Source organism: Phalacrocorax carbo, chromosome 2 (assembly GCF_963921805.1).
Source record: "Phalacrocorax carbo chromosome 2, bPhaCar2.1, whole genome shotgun sequence".
In the NCBI taxonomy this organism is placed as follows: domain Eukaryota; kingdom Metazoa; phylum Chordata; class Aves; order Suliformes; family Phalacrocoracidae; genus Phalacrocorax; species Phalacrocorax carbo.
The window spans coordinates 140,968,733-140,988,704 of NC_087514.1; the positions used below are offsets into that span (position 1 = coordinate 140,968,733).

A 19,972-nucleotide genomic window follows, 5' to 3' on the forward strand; every position below is an offset into this window, starting at 1 on the left:
TAATGCTAATTAAGAGGGTTGATTTGCTCCTGTGCATAAGTCCCTGTTGAACGCAGAATCCAAATTTGCCACGGAAAATATACATCCCAAGGAGAGTTTCACTGGAACTGGGACCATCAGTTTCTTGCCGATCACAGGAGAACATTTCCTCTACTATCCAATGCAACATCAGTGTTCCGGCAGATATGCATTTAGTCTTAGTCACAAAGCACAGATTATCAGTGTCAGTAATAGAAAGTTTGGATGCCTTACTCCGCCAAGACCTGGAGGACCAGGGGGGCCTGGAGGACCTGGTAGACCATCTTCACCATCTCTGCCTGGTGGACCTGGTGGACCCTGGAGTCAAAAAGAGGATTATAAAGTGAACATTAGAAGTGGTTAAAGGAAACCCTGAAGTGATAAATTCATTAACAACCAGGCTCCTACAGCACACACTACAGCAGTGCTATATATGCAGTTTCAATAAATGGCTAACTTTAGAAAATAAGCATAGTCTGAATTTACATTGCCTTGCCACACCCCATATCAGATATTTACTGTATTTTCACATTTGAGAAGATTTATGGGGGCAATACTGGATCTCTGCCACCAAAGCATAATCTCTAAATTGGGAAGTTTAAGCAACCAAATTTTGGACCCATGAACCCCAAGTGAGCCATGTGCGAGCCATGTGGACCCACACAGCCTGTCAGATTCTGTTAGTGAGAGCATAAAATGTGACCAACTGAGGACTGGCAAAGGTCAGTCCTACTGCTATGAACTAACATAGATCCAGAGTAAGTCAAAGGCTTGTTTTTAATCAGTGTAGAGTATTTGCTGGTATAGTTGCAAATTCAATGGCAATAAAGCAGTGCTATTCTACAAATTTTTGATACTGTCACTCTGATACCACTGTCATAACTTCTTCTACAACAGTTTGAAATTACATGTGTTCAGTCCTGCAAGATTTGCCCTTACATTCTTTCATCCTCAGTGCTGGTCAAGTTTTGCCGTCGTGGCAATTGAGGTGAGATATTTCATTTGGTCTGTATTTTGGACCTAGTTCAGTGCTACATGAAACCCGTAATAAAAGTCTTCTGGATTTCTAAAGGAGCAAGATTAGGCTTGCTGCCTTCAAGACAAAGCATGTATCTCATTTCGTTAAACAAATTTAGTTAGTGGTAGCCTAAAGCAAATAACCAGTTGACCATAGACATATGCTCTTCCTAATGGTTCCCATTATGTTTGTCGGCATATTATGACCTAAGAAACCTTCAAGAGCTGCTTATCAGTACTATGGCATTTTCATTTTCAGAAGATACAAAAAAAGACACGATAACTACAGATCAGAAAAGCAGATATCAGCAATATGAATGAACAGTACAATTAAATTATTGAACTGTCCTCATTTATGTTTACTTTTACAGTAGCCTTTAACAGTACAATATTCGCTTTGACTAATAGAAAGTAGAAGACAAATGCCTAGCTGCCAGAGAGAGCTTTTTCAAGCCATCACTGGAAGCACAGATAATGAATGATCCTCGAAGCTAACTTTAGCTATTCGGGTTTGATGTAGACAGCTTATCCATATACCATGTTGTTCAAAAACTACATCTTCATGTGCCAACTTTCCCTTCTGCATTTTCATGCACTATTTCCACTGTGAGCAGCTGGAAAAAAGTTTTTCAAACCATCACTTGGAGTGCTAGGCTGCCATCTGAACTCAACCACACCTGCTCAGGCACAATGACCATAAGTAGGCTGGTGAGGTATTTCTGTGGCAGAATTTGGTACACAGATAACTGGGTTTCTTGTACACACAAGATTCTACAGGTGCATTCATTTAATCTCACGTCAATGCCTAAACTTAGTTTTTTCCTACTGCTCTTCCAACAACTGCTGTTCAAACATCACAAACAAATGAGCGTCAGTCTAATTCCTTACCCTTTCTCCCCGCGGCCCTTTGTCTCCTCTAGGGCCCTGCTGGAAGAAAATAAAACTTGATGAGTTACTGTGGAAATTTTCCAGGATGATACAGGGAAACAGATACGTGAAAAATAATTAATGTGCGTGAAAAAGGGAAAGAAAACTGCACATACAGGTCCAATATTTTCCACAGATGAGATATTCTTTTTCCACAATAAGCTACTGGAAATAGATTAGTCACTGTCATTACTACGTCAGTTAAATGTATCACTGCACAGTCCACAGAAGTACTTGCAAAATTGGTTTTAGCCTCTACTGAATAACTGACTCTAATTTAACAGTAGTGGCTTTTAGAAATGAAATAGAATCTATTTAGCCTTTTAGACCTGTATTGATATTGCTGTACTGTTCAGTTCATGTAAATCTTTCCAAAGGAACTCTGCTTGAACACAAACACTACTTTGATGCAGTTTAGTTCTTGGTAGGTTTAATTCTGCTCTTGGGTAAAGCAGCTTAAATCCAATATTTTAATTTACCCTGGTGTTAAGCTGTTGCATCCATTGTTCCCTTCTTTTTACTTCCTACTCATCTCAGTGCTACTGCTGTTCTCAGGGAACACTGGAAATAACAAATGTAGTAGGTTTTCCTTTCATCCAAAATTCAACAAAACATTAATCTGCCTAAGAATATCTGATATCATCTCCATTTCCATGCAAGAAAAATAAAAATGCTTACCTTCCGCCCTGCAGGTGCCTGGAAAAAATAAAGAAGACAATTTAAAAAAATACAATTTCTTCCAATATTTTAAACTAAAATAAGGTACAAACTTAGACTCATCTTCTTACATAACTATAATTATTCTCAGCGCAGCACATTTAAATGTGCCCTATGGTTTTAAATTACTATGAAGGCTAGGAGTTTATTATATAGCAAAGATACATGCACCTATATTAGAACATTCTGTTGAAGACTGACAATTTTATACCTATTTCAGTCTACAAAACTGGCATAAAAAAGTCACACCTGAGTTCTTTCATAATCCTTCTGTGCAATGACATTTAGACTGGAAGACTGGCTTTAAAGTACAGTTGTCTCCAATCCAAACTGCCAGGTATAACGTCCAAACACCACTGCTCCGTTACTTTCTCCTCACGGTCTTTACACCTATGAAGGCAGTCCCTTAAAAAGGCCGTCCCACTTGAGAAATTGGGGTGGGTACCTTTCCAGGCAGTCCCTTCAGGATTTAATTGGTATCTTTGCATGACCATCTTGGGAGTTAACAGTAAATAATACTGCCGCGAAAAAGAAGTCTAGCCTCTTAATGGAAGTTGAGTGTTACGTATTAGAGAAAAAACAGTTATACTGACCTCACTCACATCTGGAAAAAGAAAGGAAAGAAAAAGAGGAGATCATTAGAGTGTGGACTCAGTTATTTTACAAGTTTTACATTTCAATGCTTTTAAATCAAAATGCAATTTTGTTAATTTTCTTAATGTAAGAAACATTTTCTTTATGTAATTTCTTACTTTTAAGTTATTTATCTTAAACTATAAAGACTCACAGGTGAGACTGCTATGTATTTCAAATTCAAAACAGACTTGCTGATGAAATTGAAACAAGTAATATGGTTCATACACTAAAAAGGCAGGTATCTCCTACAAGCCTGCTCTAAATATGCTTAAACATATCTCCACAGAAAAAAATGCACACATATATTTTCACGTGTGTGTGTGTGTGCAACAGATGAACGAACACAGGCTGACGCATGTGAAGATATTAAATTGTAGAAGTAATGTTAAATTTCAATATAAATAGCCCCATCTCACTTTTTATGGGGAATGGTTCTACCCAAACATAACTATTTCCTCAGTTTCCTGTAAAATGTCATAGTGTGTATGTACCAGAGAACAGTCTGAAGCTATTAAATACCAAATAGCAAATAACTTTCCAGATGTTATTTACTACTAAGTACACTCTTGTTAATTAGCTGGAGATACACATTTTCAGAACTCTGTTTCTGAATCTCAAGCAATTAAAATCTATTTTGGCTGAAACTTACCGTGGTAAAAACGAACAGCAATTTGATGTTATCACTAACAAACAAGTTACTGGGGATTTTTCCACAAAGTGTCACTTTGGCAACGTACGATCACACCAAATTGAGACGGTTCTGAATTTAGTGCCCAGCACAAAGGTAACACGGGTGAAGTGCCGAACGCTTTAAAGCACTGAAATACCACGGCAGAACACCGGTTGCCTATACTAAGTCGACATAAAATTAAAAACATCACTGCCCCCAGGTGACGGTGACGCTGGCGGCCGCACTACCTTACCTCGGGGAAGGCGGGGGCGGTCGGTACGGCGGGATCCCCACACGCACCGCTCCGCCCCCGCAGCCTTTGCCAAGGCGCTGCTACCCCTGCCCGTCACCGGGGGGGTGGTGGGGGGGGTGGGGGTGGTGGGTGTCCCCCTCGGGCTTCCTCCGGGCCACGGCCACCCCGCGCCTCGCGGCGGCCCGGCGGCGCGGGGGGCACCGAGCGCCGGGAGCGGGCAGCGCACGGCTGCTCCCCGGCCTAGGAACGCGGCCAAGCCCCAGGGCAAAGCCAGCCGTGCAGCGGAACGGCGGCGAGGGGCTATCGGGGGGCTTCACGGGGTGCTGCCCGGCAGGGAGGCGGGGGGAAGGCTCCGCTTCTCCCCCGGCCAAGTGCGTGGGGCGCGTTTCTCTCCCCCCGCGGCGTGTGTGCGGCGAGCTGCGCTTCTCCGCCAGGAGGGGGGAGACTGAACCCCCTTCCCCGCGAGTGGCGGAGAGCCGCGCTGCACCCTCGGGGAGCCCCGTTCCCTTTTCGCACTGGAGCTATGCAATATCCCCTCCCTGCCTCCCTCCTACTGCCTGCCTCGTACGGCCTCTCCCTCTCCGGAGAGCCCCGGGAAGGCGGTACCGGGCCGGGCCGGGCGGGGGGCGCTCCGCAGCACGGCGGGCCGCAGCGGCACCGCTCCGCCTCCAGGGGGCGCCGCCGTGCGCGGCGGGGTGGGCGAGCGATGGCGGGGGGTCCCGCACGGCGCTGGCCGCCCCCCGCACGCCCTCTCCGCGGAGGGAAGGGGCGAGCCGCCGCTCTCCCGCTCCGCCCGGCTCCGCCGCTTCGGAAAGCGCGGCTGCAGCCTCACAGAAGCGCCGTCTGGGCGCAGCCTGGGTTGTTCCGCTCGCCGTAAACACTCTCCTCCGTGCCCTTAAGCATCCGCGCTTCAATCAGGGCTTTGCATTCTCCTTTGGATACGAACCCGCCTCTCTTTTTTCTTTGGGGGGGGGGAGGGGGGATATGATATCATTGGCCTTTTGCCATCCTTTTCTACTTCTGATGAAAAAAAAAAAAGAAAAGAAGAAGAAGCTAGGTTCTGATCTGGGACGGAGGTGGCAGATTTATGAGATGGTCTCTCTGACTTGGGAAGCCGCAGCTCCCCGCAGGCTACCATCCGTGGGGAAGACGTCTGGAGAGAGCGCAGAGAGTAGGAGAGCCACCCCCTGCCACCACCCATGCCAGAAACAAGCTGAAAGCACTTACGTTGGCCTGTCGCTAGGTATGAAGTTACTGCAAGCAGCAACAAAATCCGTGTATCCACAAAGCTGAGCATGTCTAGTTGCAAGACATGCAGACTCCTTGTGGTGCAGAGTCCCTGGTCGGTGGTTAGCTATTACCTATGGGACGCAGGCATACAGTCTTGAGGAGTAACTCCAACCTTAGCAGAAACCTGCTGCCCGGGATGCTAAATTAATCAAGCCCCGGTCCGCCCTATTTATACCGCAGGAGGGTCCCGGGGCCGCGAGCCGCCGGCGTCGGCGCAGCCAATGGGCGCGCGGCGGCGGCGGGGCCCGCGCGGCTCCCAGGCCGTCACGTGCCCCGTGTCTCCGGCCCGCCGCGGCAGCCTTGGCAGCGGCGGCGGCGCGGGGCGGGGGGGGCGTCGGGGGGGGGCGGCGGCGGCGTTAAATTGGTTCCATGCTTTGAGGACGTGGACACTTTGAGGCTTTCGGAAGGAAAAACTGACTCGTCGCCTGATTTTTTTTAAATTTTCTTTCCTTTTTTTTTTTTTTTCTTTTTCAGACGTCCCCCGCCCCTCGCCCTGGTTTTCTGGGGTTGCGCGGCCGGCAGCCCCGCCGGGCGGCCGGCTGGCAGCGGCCGGGAGGGCGCTCCGAGGGCTTTCAAAGCAGGAGCTGTCCAGGGCCTGCGGAGCCTCCCGCCCCGCCGGGACCGCGGCGGGGAAGCGGCCGGGGGAGCCGGGGGGAGGGTGGGTCTCCCCGCCGTCCCACCGCAGCCGAGGGCAAAAGGCGACGCTGCCCCTCGCCCGGGGTCCCGCGGCGCCCGGCGCCTCCCGCACGGGGTGCGGGCAGCCCCATCACCCCGGTCCCTCGCCCGTCGCGTTTCCCCGTCCGCAGCCGGGGCCCGTGCCCGGCTCCCCGCGGCGGGCGGGAGGCGGCGACAGCCCCGTCGGGCCGCTCGCAGCCCGCCGCGGCAGAGCCCGTTCGCGTCCCGGCCGATTGCTCTCCCCGCGAGTTTCTCCTCTCGGCTCCGCGGCCGCTGGGGCAGTGTGCGTGTGTGAGGGGGGAGCCTGGCGTGTCCCGGCCGTCCCGAGCACTCCCCGCCTCCCGGCCCGTTACACAGAGCCCCGCGGCGGCTCCCCTCCGGCGCGGGAAGGAGGATGGGCTTTTCCCCCAGCTGAGGGGAAAGCTGGCGGGGCTGCTTGCCACGTCTGCCCGGCTTCTCCCTTCTCGGGGCGGGGGGAGAAGGGGGGCGCTGACCGCCCCACGGGAGGCCGAGGGGGCTGAGAGGAGGCGCCGGCGCCGCACCGTGCCTCCGAGGGCCCGCAGGGACAGGCCGCCCCTCACGGCGGGCAGCGGGGCCCCATCCTCCCACCCCGGGCGCCTCTGCCCGAGGCACTGGGGTCGGGGGCCGCAGTCATTTGGGGTCGCCCATCTCGGGCCCGCCGGCCTCCGGCCCGCGGCGGCGGAGGGGAGCTGACGTGGTCCCGCCGGCCGGGCCAAGCGGCGGCCGCGGCACGCCCGCCTCCCAGCCCAGGGGCTCCGAGGAGGAGGCAGGCAGCCGGCCCCCTCCCGGGCCCCCGCTGCTCGCTGACGGGAGTCCCGGGCAGAGGTAACGGCGAAGCCAAATGGGAGCCCCGCCTCAGAGCAGGCCCCCCCTCTCCGGGGCGGAAGGGGCGAGGAGGGCGCCGCGGGACGCGGTGCTCGCTCCCCTTCCCTCCCCCGGCCCCCGGCCGTGCGGGTCGCCGAGCGGGCGGGTCCCGCTGAGGCACAGCGGCGAGCCGCAGCCGGCCGCCGCGCTGGCGGGGACCCGCGGCGAGGCGAGCGGGAGGACTCGGGTGGGCCTCCCGCCCACCCCCGCAGCCTGTCTTGGCGGGGTGCAGGGGGTGTGTCCAGCTGCCCCCGGGGGGACGTGTACGGAACGGGTGGGAAGGATGGGACATGGGTGTCCCTCTGAGGGAGGGCCCCACAGCAGTTGTGTCCCAAGGGGCATTGCCAGCGCCGGGCACCGCCGAAAGCAGCGGTCCTGTGCCACGCTTCCACGCGTGTCAGCGAGAGCCCGCCGTACCCAGGGCGGAGCAGCCTGCCTGAAGCCGCCTCCACGTACGCGACATTCCCGTGCTATCCAGAGTGCCGATGAAATGGATAACGTGCATGACGGGGCACAGAATTAAACCGCATGTGGAATTAAGCCTGGAGTTTGGCTAGAAAAAGTACCATCAGCGTTAGTCAAAGGTGATCCAGCAAAATAGTCTGACCACAAAACAGGAGCCCAATAGATGTTGATATTCTGAAACATTGTAATAACAGTATATGGCATAAAGAGCCCTAAATACTCTTTCAGGTTGTATCTTTCATGTGAACTGTATCAATTTAAATCAAGTAGGACTTAAAATTAACCCAGGCAGCAAAGTTAACTGAACCACTTTAAAGTTTATACCAGCATAAATATACAATAGCTCACTGACCTCCAAACAAGTTGAAATAATGATTGAATGAGACCCAAAGCACTGAGGCTCAAGTCCCAGTATTTCCTGACACCTTCACTTCCAGTGAATAGTGTTTTGTTTTTTAAACTTGTCCCTGGAAATCAATCATTTGGCTGTATAGCCAGAGTTTTTCTTCATTTTGTCAGATGAATTTTGACTCTGCTGCATCAGGAGAACATTTTTTTGCCTACTTATAATAGTAATTTGACTCTTTTGAGACAAAATTTGGTGTAATTGCATATATATAATGTCAGACAAATATTGATTGCCTACTTTTATGCACATTTTCAAGACGTGATAGCTCTTTTCTACTAATGGAATACTCCGATGGTGCAAGGATGTGGACACAGGTACCCTGACCAAACCAAACTAAACCACCACTCCCCTCCATTCTACCCATGAAGTTTCACACAGGAAAAACAAGCCTCCACCCCAAAGAAGGGAAACCCCCCTGCCAAGACATGGATTTTCAACTGCCCTTTCTACCATAAAGCAAATGGCTGAGGGAGAGACATAGCCAGAAGCTCAGCAACACACAAAAGCTCTTGAGAGTATATGAAACTACAGCTCCTAGGATTTGAAAGAGACATTCTTGGTATGCTCCAGCCATTTCAGGGTTGGTCCACATGGGTGAGGATGCCCTTTCTTAGAAAAAGAGGAGGTGATAGAGCATAATAATTCATTGGTATGGCTCTTTTCCCATGCCTACGGGTCTCTTTCCAGCAAACCAGTACGCTGAAAAAGCCGTAACTGAAGTTTTTGAGGAGCAGCAGCTTTGATGTAACAGTCTCAGATGTATACTTGACCTTTGGAACCTGTGGAGCCCTTGGCCATTTTCTTCACTAACACTCATCCATAGTCTTTTTCCATATTTTGAAGAAAAATGAGGAAGGAAAAAGATGAACCTCTTTTTCTCTCTATCATCAGCACTAATTCAAGATTTTAGGGTAAGTGACAAAGGCCTGTTAAGTTGATCCTCCTGCAAAGTATCTTTATTACACAGATACTGTCACAGCTTCTGTTCTGAAGGTAGGCTACATTGCTCATCTACTCTAAGCATGCAAAAGTAATCTTAGAAATTTGGGGAAAAAGGTCAAGGTATTTCCTAAATGGGGAATGCTCAGTGAATTTGGATCTATACTGTGAACTTGGAAAATATATTTTCCTTAAAATACAATTATTGCAAGTGGTTGCTATTATGCAAATATCTTTACTAGTAGAGGGACTCCTAAATTACCAGAAGTAACATCACAGGTTTTGGAGCAATTAGCATACCAGAAGTGATTTGATCAGCCAGCTTTAACAAGGAAATATCTAAGAACTCATTTTTGCTTTGGATCATATGTATTTAAAGGAACTATTTCACACTGAAGCCAGTAATGCTTATGGCACAATTTAAACTGAAATAGATGATAATAAAAGATAACCTCTGGGAAATTTGCTGTTAGGGCAAACTTTGAAAGAGGTGAGTTTCCAGGCATATAAAAAATCTCTAAAGCAGATTTATTTCTCATCATTTTGAATAATTCATTAGAATGCAGACCTAAAATTCTGAAAAATGTAACTGTTTTTAATACATACACTGGGAGGCATTTCCCCTGCCTACTCCTTCAAAACTTTTCAGCCAGCCATTGAGCCATTATCCAGCCAAACAATTTAATACTGCCTGGCCAGTACTGTATTACAAGAAAACACAGAACAATGACAGGGTTTGGAGAAAGATCTGCATCTTCTTAGGCTGTCCCCAAACCTCATACTCCAAGGTAGATAACTTGTTTTGGTGTGCTCTCAGATCCCAGTTCTCCTCAGGCTGATATGAATGGGAGAGAGCCACTGTATTTGTGGTTGGTGTAAGTAATTATTGATTTCTTTATGTCTGTTCCAACACAAAGCTTCACAGATTCGTTCAGATAATTGACACATGCCCAACTATATAGCAGTAAAGGAAGAGCAACAAAGCTGCATAAGGGAAGTAGTTTCCCAGTGGGACTCCTTTGAGTACTGGGGCTGCTTACGTGACACGATCTGGCTGAGCACAGTGCTTTAGTCTTTCTTTTGGAGGATGCATAGAGATATGAGAGTCTATATGATTTAATGCAACATTAAGCTAAATCCTGGGTAGATTCTGCTTGGTGTCTCCTGTGTAGACATACCACTTTGATTAGAGATAGCTTTGATAAAACTGTTATGATTTTGCAGTTCACATCTTAACTTGGTTATGGTCAGTATCTTGCCCTGAATAACAAGGAGACTAGTACTTTGTCAGTGGAGAAAATACAGAAACAGTATGGCCTACCCCCCTCACTGCCATTAGTTGTTTCATGGTTGCTGTTTTCTTCCTGACTGCTTAGTTAAAAAAAAAACAACCAACCAAACAAACAAAAGCTTGTGCTATACTCTTACAGGAAAATCCTGAGGAGAAATGAGAGAGTGCAAGGAACTTCCACCAGTCCTCTGCACCCTGTGTTGAAGGGCCAGGTATGCTAAGCTCTGCGGTCAGGACACTGTTCCTATGTAGGACTAAAGCTATACAGAGATCTAAGAGCATGGGACAGGTACATAAAGCAAGTAATGACTTGGCTGGGCCATGGATCATCATTTATGGGGTGCCTATAATGTTCCAGTAAGTGGTATGGAAGCAGGAACATTGTTCTTTGTGCAAACAGCTCATAGCCATTGACTTCTAATACTTCTTTGATATTTTAAGACAGTTCTTTTAGAATAATTTAAAGTCGCTTTTGAGAAGTAGTCCAGCATATTAACTTTTAACGCAAAACTAACTGGTTCTATGTGAACAGCTGTGGCAGCTGCTTCATTTAGTCCCTGTTCCCTGGTGGCTGTGTGCACTTGAAATAAATCATCATTCATTATTCTCATGAGAAGCAATGGTCTTGGATTCTCAAAAAGGAACAACTGATAGGCAGAGAGCAGCTCAGCAGCCCATGGGGGAGTGCTGTTGAAGGGATCAGTAGAAAAATTTAATGGAAATTTTTCCTCAATTATATCTAAGTGAAGACAAAAAGAAGACTGCTCAAGGCTGTTTCACTGAAACTGAGATGTCTAGTTATCCTTCTCAAATGTGGTAAATCTCTGCAGTGGCAGTCAGTGAGCTTTCTGGGTGGTGTTTACTTATTTTAAGTAAGTAAGTACTGTTTTTCACCTTTTTCCCTTCTTTTTTGTTCCTCAAAGGTTATGTGTTTAGGATTTGAGGAGGTCAAAACAAAGGTTTAGCCCACGTATTGATAGAAGGCTCAGTTGGTCATTACTGAAGGCAAACCAATCTATCAAGCTTATGTAAATTTAGGACACACAGACTACTTTTAAGGTAACTATCCACTCAGTCTGTTGCTCTATGACACTGAAAGTCATCCAATAAAATAATGCAATTATTAATACACTGTCTTACTTTGCATATGAAAGCTAATCTTAAAACTAATTTTTTAGGACCATTGGACTTCACCTCCATTCCATTTAAAGCTATAAGTCTGCACGGCTATTAAAGACAGCCCTCCACACTGGCTTGGATTCTGTTCTCACTCAGAATGGAAACTCCCATTGACTTCAGTAGTAGCAAAGCCAGACCAGTATTCACTATAGTTGTAAATCTTGCAAGCTCAGAAAATCTCGCAACTATTTAAGGTGTATCACAGATTTTTTGACTTTTTTTTCCTGCTTTAACCAGCTTTTTTTAGCCCATTCTATTTGCCAACCTTAGAATTTTGGCTTAAGGCAAAAGATTCTCATCAAAAACAGAAGACAAGGTAAAATTAAGGCAGGCAGTCCTTTTAAAATCATCATCAGTTTCAGTAAATTCTAGTAAAAGCAAATTAAAGTAATGCTGGTGAGAATACTTTCTCTGTATGAACATAAATACTAATGGATGTGTGTAGGCAGACTCTAAATAAGCTGGTGAGTCTCTGCTGTGGCAGTGTGTTCTGGTATACCAAGCTTGTACCACTGTTAATCAGCATATTGCTGAAATGGAGGTCAAATAACAGTATTAAAAAGGTTCCATCGCATCTTTATGGCATAGCACTGTGAAGTGACAGCTACAGAGCCTCAGCTCCTGGGGACTTTCAGAATTTTCTTTATATCATAGACAGAGAAAAGAAAAATGAAATTGCAATGAATATCACTTGCAGTGGATCTGTATAGATCCATTCCTCCACATTCTCAGCAGGCGTGAGACTGATAAGGTTAAGGACTCAGAAGTACATTAATAAAATAAGCACTGGAAAATATAAGAGAGAGATATCAGTGGAATAACTGAAAATAAGCAAACATGATCAAGGGTTGTATTTGGTTTGTGTGAATACGTATTTGCACAAAAGATTGTGGAAGGCATTATATAAAGCTCAAGTTATTACTTGATACAATTTTTATAGCAACCAAAGTCACACAGGCAATATTACAGGAGAATGCCAAATCATTCATATATTGCCTTGAAATTAACTATTGAAAAAGTTTGCTGCACAGTTAGAATAAAAAGAAAATAAAAAAAAAAAACAACACACCAAAAGAACTCACAATTGGAACTATTTGTAGCAGGTGGAAAAATAATCAGTCTTTTTGTTACCTTCAGGTCCTGAGTTTCAATTAATGTAATAACAAATGGTAGTTTTCAATATTAAGTGATAATTTCCATCTACAACAAGGAGCACATAACTGATGATTTAATGGAAAGAAATCTGTCTCAATGAAGGAAGCACCTTCAACCTGATCCTCCATTACATGGATACCATTTGGTATGCATGCTGACAGTCAAAAATAAGCAGCAGTGCAAGTAAAGGCTTGTTTCAAAGGCTGCACATGACTGAAGCTAGCTTCTGGAACAGCTGAATTCCCACAGGCAGTGGGTGCAGTTTTCAAATGCATCTAAATGCTAAAATGCAGATATCAGTAAGATTCAGAAAAAACATTGCCATATTGTCAGTCCAGGCTTTTCAATAACTTTAAAACTTTTCACCCCCCCTTATCCTACAAAGAAAAAAACCCTTCTGCACAGGCCTGAGAAGCTTTTGTCTCCTGCATCAGCTACGGATGGATGCCTGTTCTACTTCATATGTAGTTAGAATACCTCATTCTGGAGGGAGGTTGCAAAGGAAATCATCTGCGTGCTGATTACTTTCGGATGTCCTTCCCAAAATTTTCTACTGCCTATTCACTGTAAAGACAAACAAGAGCTTCTGCTGCAGACTAGGAAAAAATCTTAGAGCATCTGACTACAAGGACTCAGGCATATGCTCATGTCACACAGAGGCAAACGCGAAACCTTTGCAGAAGCAATCACTCATGTAAGGTTTGGCTGAGTGTAATATCTTGCTGCATCCCAGAAGTACATCACAGCGTTCCTGTTTTTAAGTGGCAGAATCAATGAATGGCATGCAGGATCGTGCTGTTTCTCCCTACAAGCATTTTTAAGCTTTTTGGGCTTTGTTAAAAACATTTAATAATGATTAATATGTAATTGTTCATTGTGATAGCGTGTAGTTTTGTAAAAAAGCCCAGGTAATTCCATGAGTGGTGTAACCAGTAGACCTTACAGATAGATGTGACATGCATCCTAAAAACCTCAGCTCCTCCCTTCTCCCAGATTACCCTCTCACATCCTCTATATCTGCTCCCTATCAGTAGGCTCAGCTCCCTCCTGTCCAACTATCAGCTGGGCAAAAAGCAGCCCACACCAGGGCTAGCCCCCAAACGGGCCAGCATATTTCCACTGAGTTGCCTGCTGGTAAGCCAAATTGTGTAGGCTCTGACTCCTTCTGCAGCCTTTCCCTCTTGGAGTTGCTGATTTTAGTTTTTATCTTCTACTTGCCCGCCAGTTTCATGAAACTTGTAGAATCTTAGTATCTTTGCGCTTCTTCCATCAGTTCCACTGAAGTGGGCTACAAGGTTAGGAGTTACAGGGGGATGCAATGGGCAGGCAAAAGGCAGGTGTTCCCTTACTGAGGTCTGTCATGCCTTCAGACCAAAAATATGTTTGCTGAAAGTTGTTGACACTCTTCAACGCAAAATAACTCCTCAGTATTAACTTTCCTTGTCAGTAAGTACCACTAATGGATAAAGAGTGGTAGCTCTCCATTCTCTCTCCTACACTGTTTTCCACTCTAAAATGGCTGCTAATCCTGGACTTGATATATTCTTACATAGGCTTGTAGGATGATAAGCGCCCTTGCTGTAATGGTGTACTCTACTTTTTTTTTACGGATGATATTTTCACATATGAAATGTTAATAAGATATTTGAAACATTAAGCAATAAATCAGTGGACTCATTGAAGCTCTGCAAAGGGCAAATCGACAGTGAGAGTTGAGGCTTGTAGTTGCTGCACCATAAGAAGCTAAAGGCAATTTGAATATTTTAATAAAATACTACCTCTTCTAATTTTTTTCCTAGATGTCTGCTATTGGTGACCGTCAGAGATGAAACACTGCATTAGCTGTACCTTTGATCTGACCTGATAGAGCAACTCTTGAGTTCCAAAGCACTTGTGAAAGAAAAAAACTCATGGTATTGGAAGAAAGCTGGGTTCTTTAAACAAACAGATCAATTGTATCCATTTATTTTCTATAACTGGTGTCAGTACTGAACCTGTGTATTTAAAAGAATTTTCATTCCCTAGATAGTTTGCAGATTCAAAAAGTTTATTTCTTCTCAATCTTCCTTGGGAAAAGTCTGTGGTTTAGAATATGCCTGAAACTGCCATTGAAAAATTAAATGGAAACTAATGTACCTGACAGGTATACCCATGGGACCCTGAGAAAGGTCGGAACATGTCTGCAGAATCTATATTACTGAGCAGGTGGTACACAAGAATAGTTAAACTGTCTGAACTTGACCTGATTTTGCAAAACAGACATAAGGGAAAATATTTTCATTTGTAAATTGCTTTCTATTTTGTGACATGAAACATGATGCTTCCTGGGGGGGTATGGATAAGGTTTGGACAGAAAACCTCCAGATGAAAAATGCATGTACAAATGTCTGCTCTCTTACAAATGATGATATATTTCTCTAGTTACTCCTTCTATATCATATATGAAATTAGAGAAAGGATGGTTAAGAAGTGGGAAATCTTGGTGAAATTTCTGTGTGCATGTAGGCCTCAGTCCTAAAACATTGAAGGATCTCAGTGGATTCACCTCAGGAAGCCCAACAGGTTTTGTCTGAGGAACAGTGCTGGGAACCTACCATGGTCCTCAGTGGAACTGATGCTATTCTGCCCTACGGGAAAGTTAGTGGTGTAGAATAGGGCTATACCACGAGCGAGCAGGCCGCCCTGCTCTGAGGTGACCGCAGGGAGTGTACAGGAAAGCATGCACTAAAAGGGAATGCTGTAGTGCAAGGCTCAGGGCATGAGCTCTGTGGATTCCCTACTAAGCCCCTCCAGGGTGCAATGCCCTCTCAGGATAATTTGGGGCTGCGACCTAAGTAGCCTGGATAGCCTCAGGAAGTGTGATGCAGCAGCTGCTCAGCCTCTCCTGCAGCGGTTATAGGACTGGGACCGGGACTGCAATCACATCAGAGATTATCCACATTGAAAGCAAAAATATTTTCTTAAATTATGTGTACCGAAAATGTCTCATAGGAAGGAAAAGGAACAAACCAATAAAGGGTTAAAGAGCTTCCAAAACAAACCAGACTGGCTAATTAAATGAGCAATTACAATTTAACAGGTCTTTGGCTTTTGGGAGGGTACTCTGAAAGGTTTCAAACCGCAGAGGATGGTGTCTCTCTGTTATAAAATTACTATAGACAAGAGGTGGGTGGTCATGCATACTGCAGTCCCCTCAAATGCATGAGAGCAAGCTAGATACAAGCCTGATTCAAGCTGCCGCCCATTTGACTAAACTGAAAAGGAGAAGAGCTATATCCTTTCTTCTGCTATATCCCTAGCAGATTTGGGCTATGGATTATGCAGCCATCTGAAGCCAAGCTCTCTCTTAGACATCAAATCACATACTATTTTCATGAAATGAAGTAAATATTTTTGCTGCAAGTGAAATGTGCCTCCCTCCATATCCCTGTCATGGAACTGAAAGATGTTCAAAAGAAGGCAGCTTTCACCTTTTCTGAGAGCTGCTGTGTACTGGTGTCAGCACTGAACCTGTGTATTTGAAAGAATTTTCATTTCCTATATGGTTTGCTGATTCAAAAAGTTTATTTCTTCTCAATCTTCCTTGGGAAAAGTCTGTGGTTTAGAATATGCCTGAAACTGTCTGATACAGCACATGCATCCTCCAGAATTGGTTTATAAACTTCATCTCAGTTTAAATGCTCTTAGGAATCATTGCTTGAAGGTATTTGCATTCTAATAGAGAATGGGGAAGTTACATGAGCCTTAGTTCATTATTTTCTGTAGTAAATACTCATATTTTTATCTCTAATTTTAAATGCTGAGACAGTTTGTGTTCTCATTGGTGCTCAAACTCTAGTTCTGCATTGCAGCATCAGCTGTGTCCAAGTACCCAAGACTGACTTTGCAACCTTTGAGTATATACAGACATGTCAGCATAGTCAGTCTTGCAAGCTTTAATATTCTAAAATTCTAAACTTCTAAATTCTAATACTTTAATATTCCAAATCCTTGTACTCTAAGAATTTAATGCTTTTAGCTTAGGTAGATGCATGGTTCAAAATTCAGGCCTTATCATGTTTCTGCATATGGGGTCAGCATAAGATTTACTTGTTCATCACATGTAAACTCCAGCCTCACTGTACAGATACTTGATCATCAGAGGAGTCTGAATGGTAACAAAGGGAGAAGCAAACTGCACCAGAGAATGTGTATTTTAGCTTGTACAGTTCTCTTTTTACCTTTGCTTTGGGTTAATTTAATTTTCCTTAGCTGCTTCCAAGTCCATAACTTACCCTGCAACTCAGCGTTGCCACATTCCAGATGATTTCTGACTGGAGTTGCCCAGCTGAACTTTTACTGCTTTGTTTCCAGGGTCTCATATTTCTCAGCTCTTTCTGAGCTGCTGGAACTGCTGCCCCTATTGCAGAGAAGAGCTCTGCTGAAGGGGAGTACACAAGCTTGCTGTCTCTGTCATGCACAAAGACAAGTGAGTTCTGTCATACAACTCATAGAACCTTAGGATTTTCTTAAAAAGCAATAGGAAAGCAGTGGGCTTGCTTCTATTTTAAATCAACAGGAAAACTGTGGAAATTGAACCATTCTGCCTGATTAGCGAGAGTTAATTTGCTCATAGGTTAACTTGGCTCATGAGAAATTCTCATGATTCACAAATTTGACTTAAAAAATCAAATAACCGAAAGAACAGTGTAGAGTTTTCTTTCATCCCCATTTGAGGAAATATGGAAGGAGAGTTTGACAGAAATAGAAGACAACTTACAATTAGAAAAACCCTCCAATTTATTTAGCTAAAAGAAATACAATTATTTTGTCCTAGGAGTGGTTTTTGATTAGTGTTTGCTGATCATGTCTAGAACAATATTTCTCATTTACTATAGGAGATATGCTGAATTATAGAAAGACTTTATGTAATACATAGGTAACAAATCCATCACATACCACGTATTTGATCTGCTGGTGCATTCATGGGAATTAGGGCTACAAAAGGTGAGTTTGAGTTTTCTTTCCCTTGTGAGCCTCTGTCTCTGCAGCCTTGGTGCATTGGATTGCCTTCTCCCAACAACAGCAGGGAAATGAAGAGAAAAGAGAATCAGAGGGGTTTGAGGGCAATGCTTCAGGCTTTTAGAAGGAAACCTTGCTCAGTAACTGGCATGGAAAAGCTGACATCATAATCTGAGCAGCAAGATTTTCTCATTCTAACCCAAAATACAGGGATAACCCTGGGAAGTATTAAGATTTTAGGGTTTCATTTGGTAAAGAAGAAAAACTGCTGTAAATTCATTTCTACAGAGTTACACTTCAGTCCTGAAAATTTAAGTTTGCTCTCTCTCTTCCAACTAAGGTTTTGTCAAGAATGTATCTCAAGGATAGGGGAAAAAGTATAATTTGACCTCAAACTTTTCAGGTTCTGATGAGTTCTGTATCAAAAACTTCAAAGCAAACTTCTTATCATTGAAAGATTGCCAAAATTAGAGCACCTTTCAAGGGATATCCCATATTCAGTGGCAGCAATTCTGTCTTGTAATTGCTGGCTTTTGTTCCTGGAATGACTGATGGGGACATCTTAAAGATGGTGAGGTGGGAAACCCTTTCTTCCAGTACTGGCAGTGAAGATGCCAGACAGGCATTAGTCTGCCTATGAAAGCTATCAGGATACTAAAAGGAGGTAGCAAGTATCTGTGGTAAAACCAGGAATATGTGAGAAGAAACAACCATCTCCAACTGCATCCTAGTCTAATTTCCTTCTCTAGACTAATGTCTGAAAAATATTTTTACTTAATAATCCTTACCCCTAATATCTTTGTTGATAGACTTAGCCTGTTTTCCTATACCTACAATCTTCTAACAATATAATTTTCTCAGTTCTGTTTTCTTTAAGTAAAAAATTTCTGTCTTATTTGTTGTACACAAGACTGTATTTGACAGTTGCAAAATGTTCATTAAAAACAAAACCATACCAATTTTTACATGGATTTCAGGTTCTCAGTTCTTATTCCACCAAAGTAGCAATTACTCCTAAACTACAGTCAGAGAACGAGCAGGGGCTCACTTATTAGAGATCCAGAACTAAATAATGATTGCATGTACACTTGGGGGAATCTATCACAGCACACCAGAGAAGTTCACTGGTGCAAAAGTCACTCTACTAAAAATGATAGCACTTTGGCTTTCATTCTCAATATCCTTGCCAAAATTAGACAGGGAAAAGTGAAGAATACCTTTACATTCACTCCCTGAAGCATCAGTTTCATAGTTTTCTTCTCTTGGTTTTTAACATATTTTGTTGTTTTACCTCCCATGCCTCAGCTTATCCGTTAAATCAAATTTCTTTCATAAATTCAACTAATCAGTTACATAAGAAACATGTTGCATACACCAGTATCCAGTTTTCAGGTCATTAACATAGTCAATGGACTCAACCAGAGTAGTTAAAGCCCCTATTTGCCGATTTAACAGAGTCTAGAAACTCGTCATTTCAAGGGAGCATTAAGCTTCCAGATAATTTCTTAATTTCCTGCAACAAATGGAACATTTGCATACAAGTTATGTAAAAAGGCGGCATGATGGTATTTGCCAGAAGACAAACAGTCAAGCATTTATCATCACCTGAAGCCAGATTTACTAGTTAACCTCTGGCAATTTACCTCCTGGGTCCTTGTTTCTTTCCATGCATAATGCGTATAAAAACCTTCATTTACATGACTTACAGATGTGTGATGCATGCTCAATGCTGGCACAGGTCTTTGAAGATATGAAGTTCAACAATGGTGCTAAATATTCTTTTAGTCAGCCCTGCCTTAATTTCAACTGACACAGAAATGTTAATGTTTTGACACAAGCAGACCCAGTGGCTGAGCTCTTAATGCCAGTCTGAACCTTCAGTGTTGCATCTGTTCACTTGGCTTTAGCTACACCTGGGCATTACATCTCCAAGCAATTATTACTTCAAGAGCTATCTTTCAGTCATCACCTGTCTACTTCTGCTAGGCTGCTTACCATTGTTGTAGATCATCCTTGAATACGATTTATATACTTCCACCAAGCAGAATGCTAGGCCTCATTTATCACTGAGTTGGCATAACTATGAGTAAGGTGGGGAAATGGCATTCTCACTGCCCAAACACAACTGGATATAATTCAGTTTCCCGGTCTTCTTCATACTGGGAAGGTGTCTGGCCATTAAAATACCACTTGGAAGATGCTGTCTTGATGATCAGCTCTATTTTAGTCAGTTCTAAAGAAATTTTGGAGGGAAATTTAAGGCTGATTATAGTTCTGAGGACCTGAGACACTAGCTTTGAACCACAGCAAGGTGGCTGTGCTCTACCTATTCTTTATATTTCTTACATATATTTCTTAATGCGTTTGCCAGAAATGGATTATATTGTCACTTGCAGAGACTTTACCCATCAAGTAAGGCTGTAAAAAACCAAAAGCAAACAGGAA

General features: G+C 44.2%; 1 protein-coding gene and 1 long non-coding RNA gene across 2 annotated transcripts in view; one reads left to right on the forward strand and one right to left on the reverse strand.

The window, feature by feature from the left end:
• The window catches only part of COL1A2 (collagen type I alpha 2 chain), a 41,568-nt gene extending 35,891 nt beyond the window's left edge, over positions 1-5,677 (reverse strand). Inside the window, exons 1-5 of the mRNA XM_064444602.1 lie at positions 5,466-5,677; positions 3,273-3,283; positions 2,641-2,658; positions 1,924-1,959; positions 253-336 (exon numbers count right to left, since the gene is read on the reverse strand). Coding sequence (XP_064300672.1) covers positions 253-336; positions 1,924-1,959; positions 2,641-2,658; positions 3,273-3,283; positions 5,466-5,535 — 219 coding nt within the window. The 5' untranslated portion in view covers positions 5,536-5,677. The remainder of the gene's footprint in view (positions 1-252; positions 337-1,923; positions 1,960-2,640; positions 2,659-3,272; positions 3,284-5,465) is intronic.
• A 1,668-nt stretch (positions 5,678-7,345) lies between these two features.
• Positions 7,346-18,449, forward strand: LOC135311753 (uncharacterized). The gene is made up of 4 exons (XR_010371338.1): positions 7,346-8,873; positions 10,332-10,404; positions 11,116-11,251; positions 14,326-18,449. It is a non-coding gene; the product is annotated as an uncharacterized LOC135311753 (long non-coding RNA).
• The last annotated feature ends 1,523 nt before the right edge of the window (positions 18,450-19,972 follow it).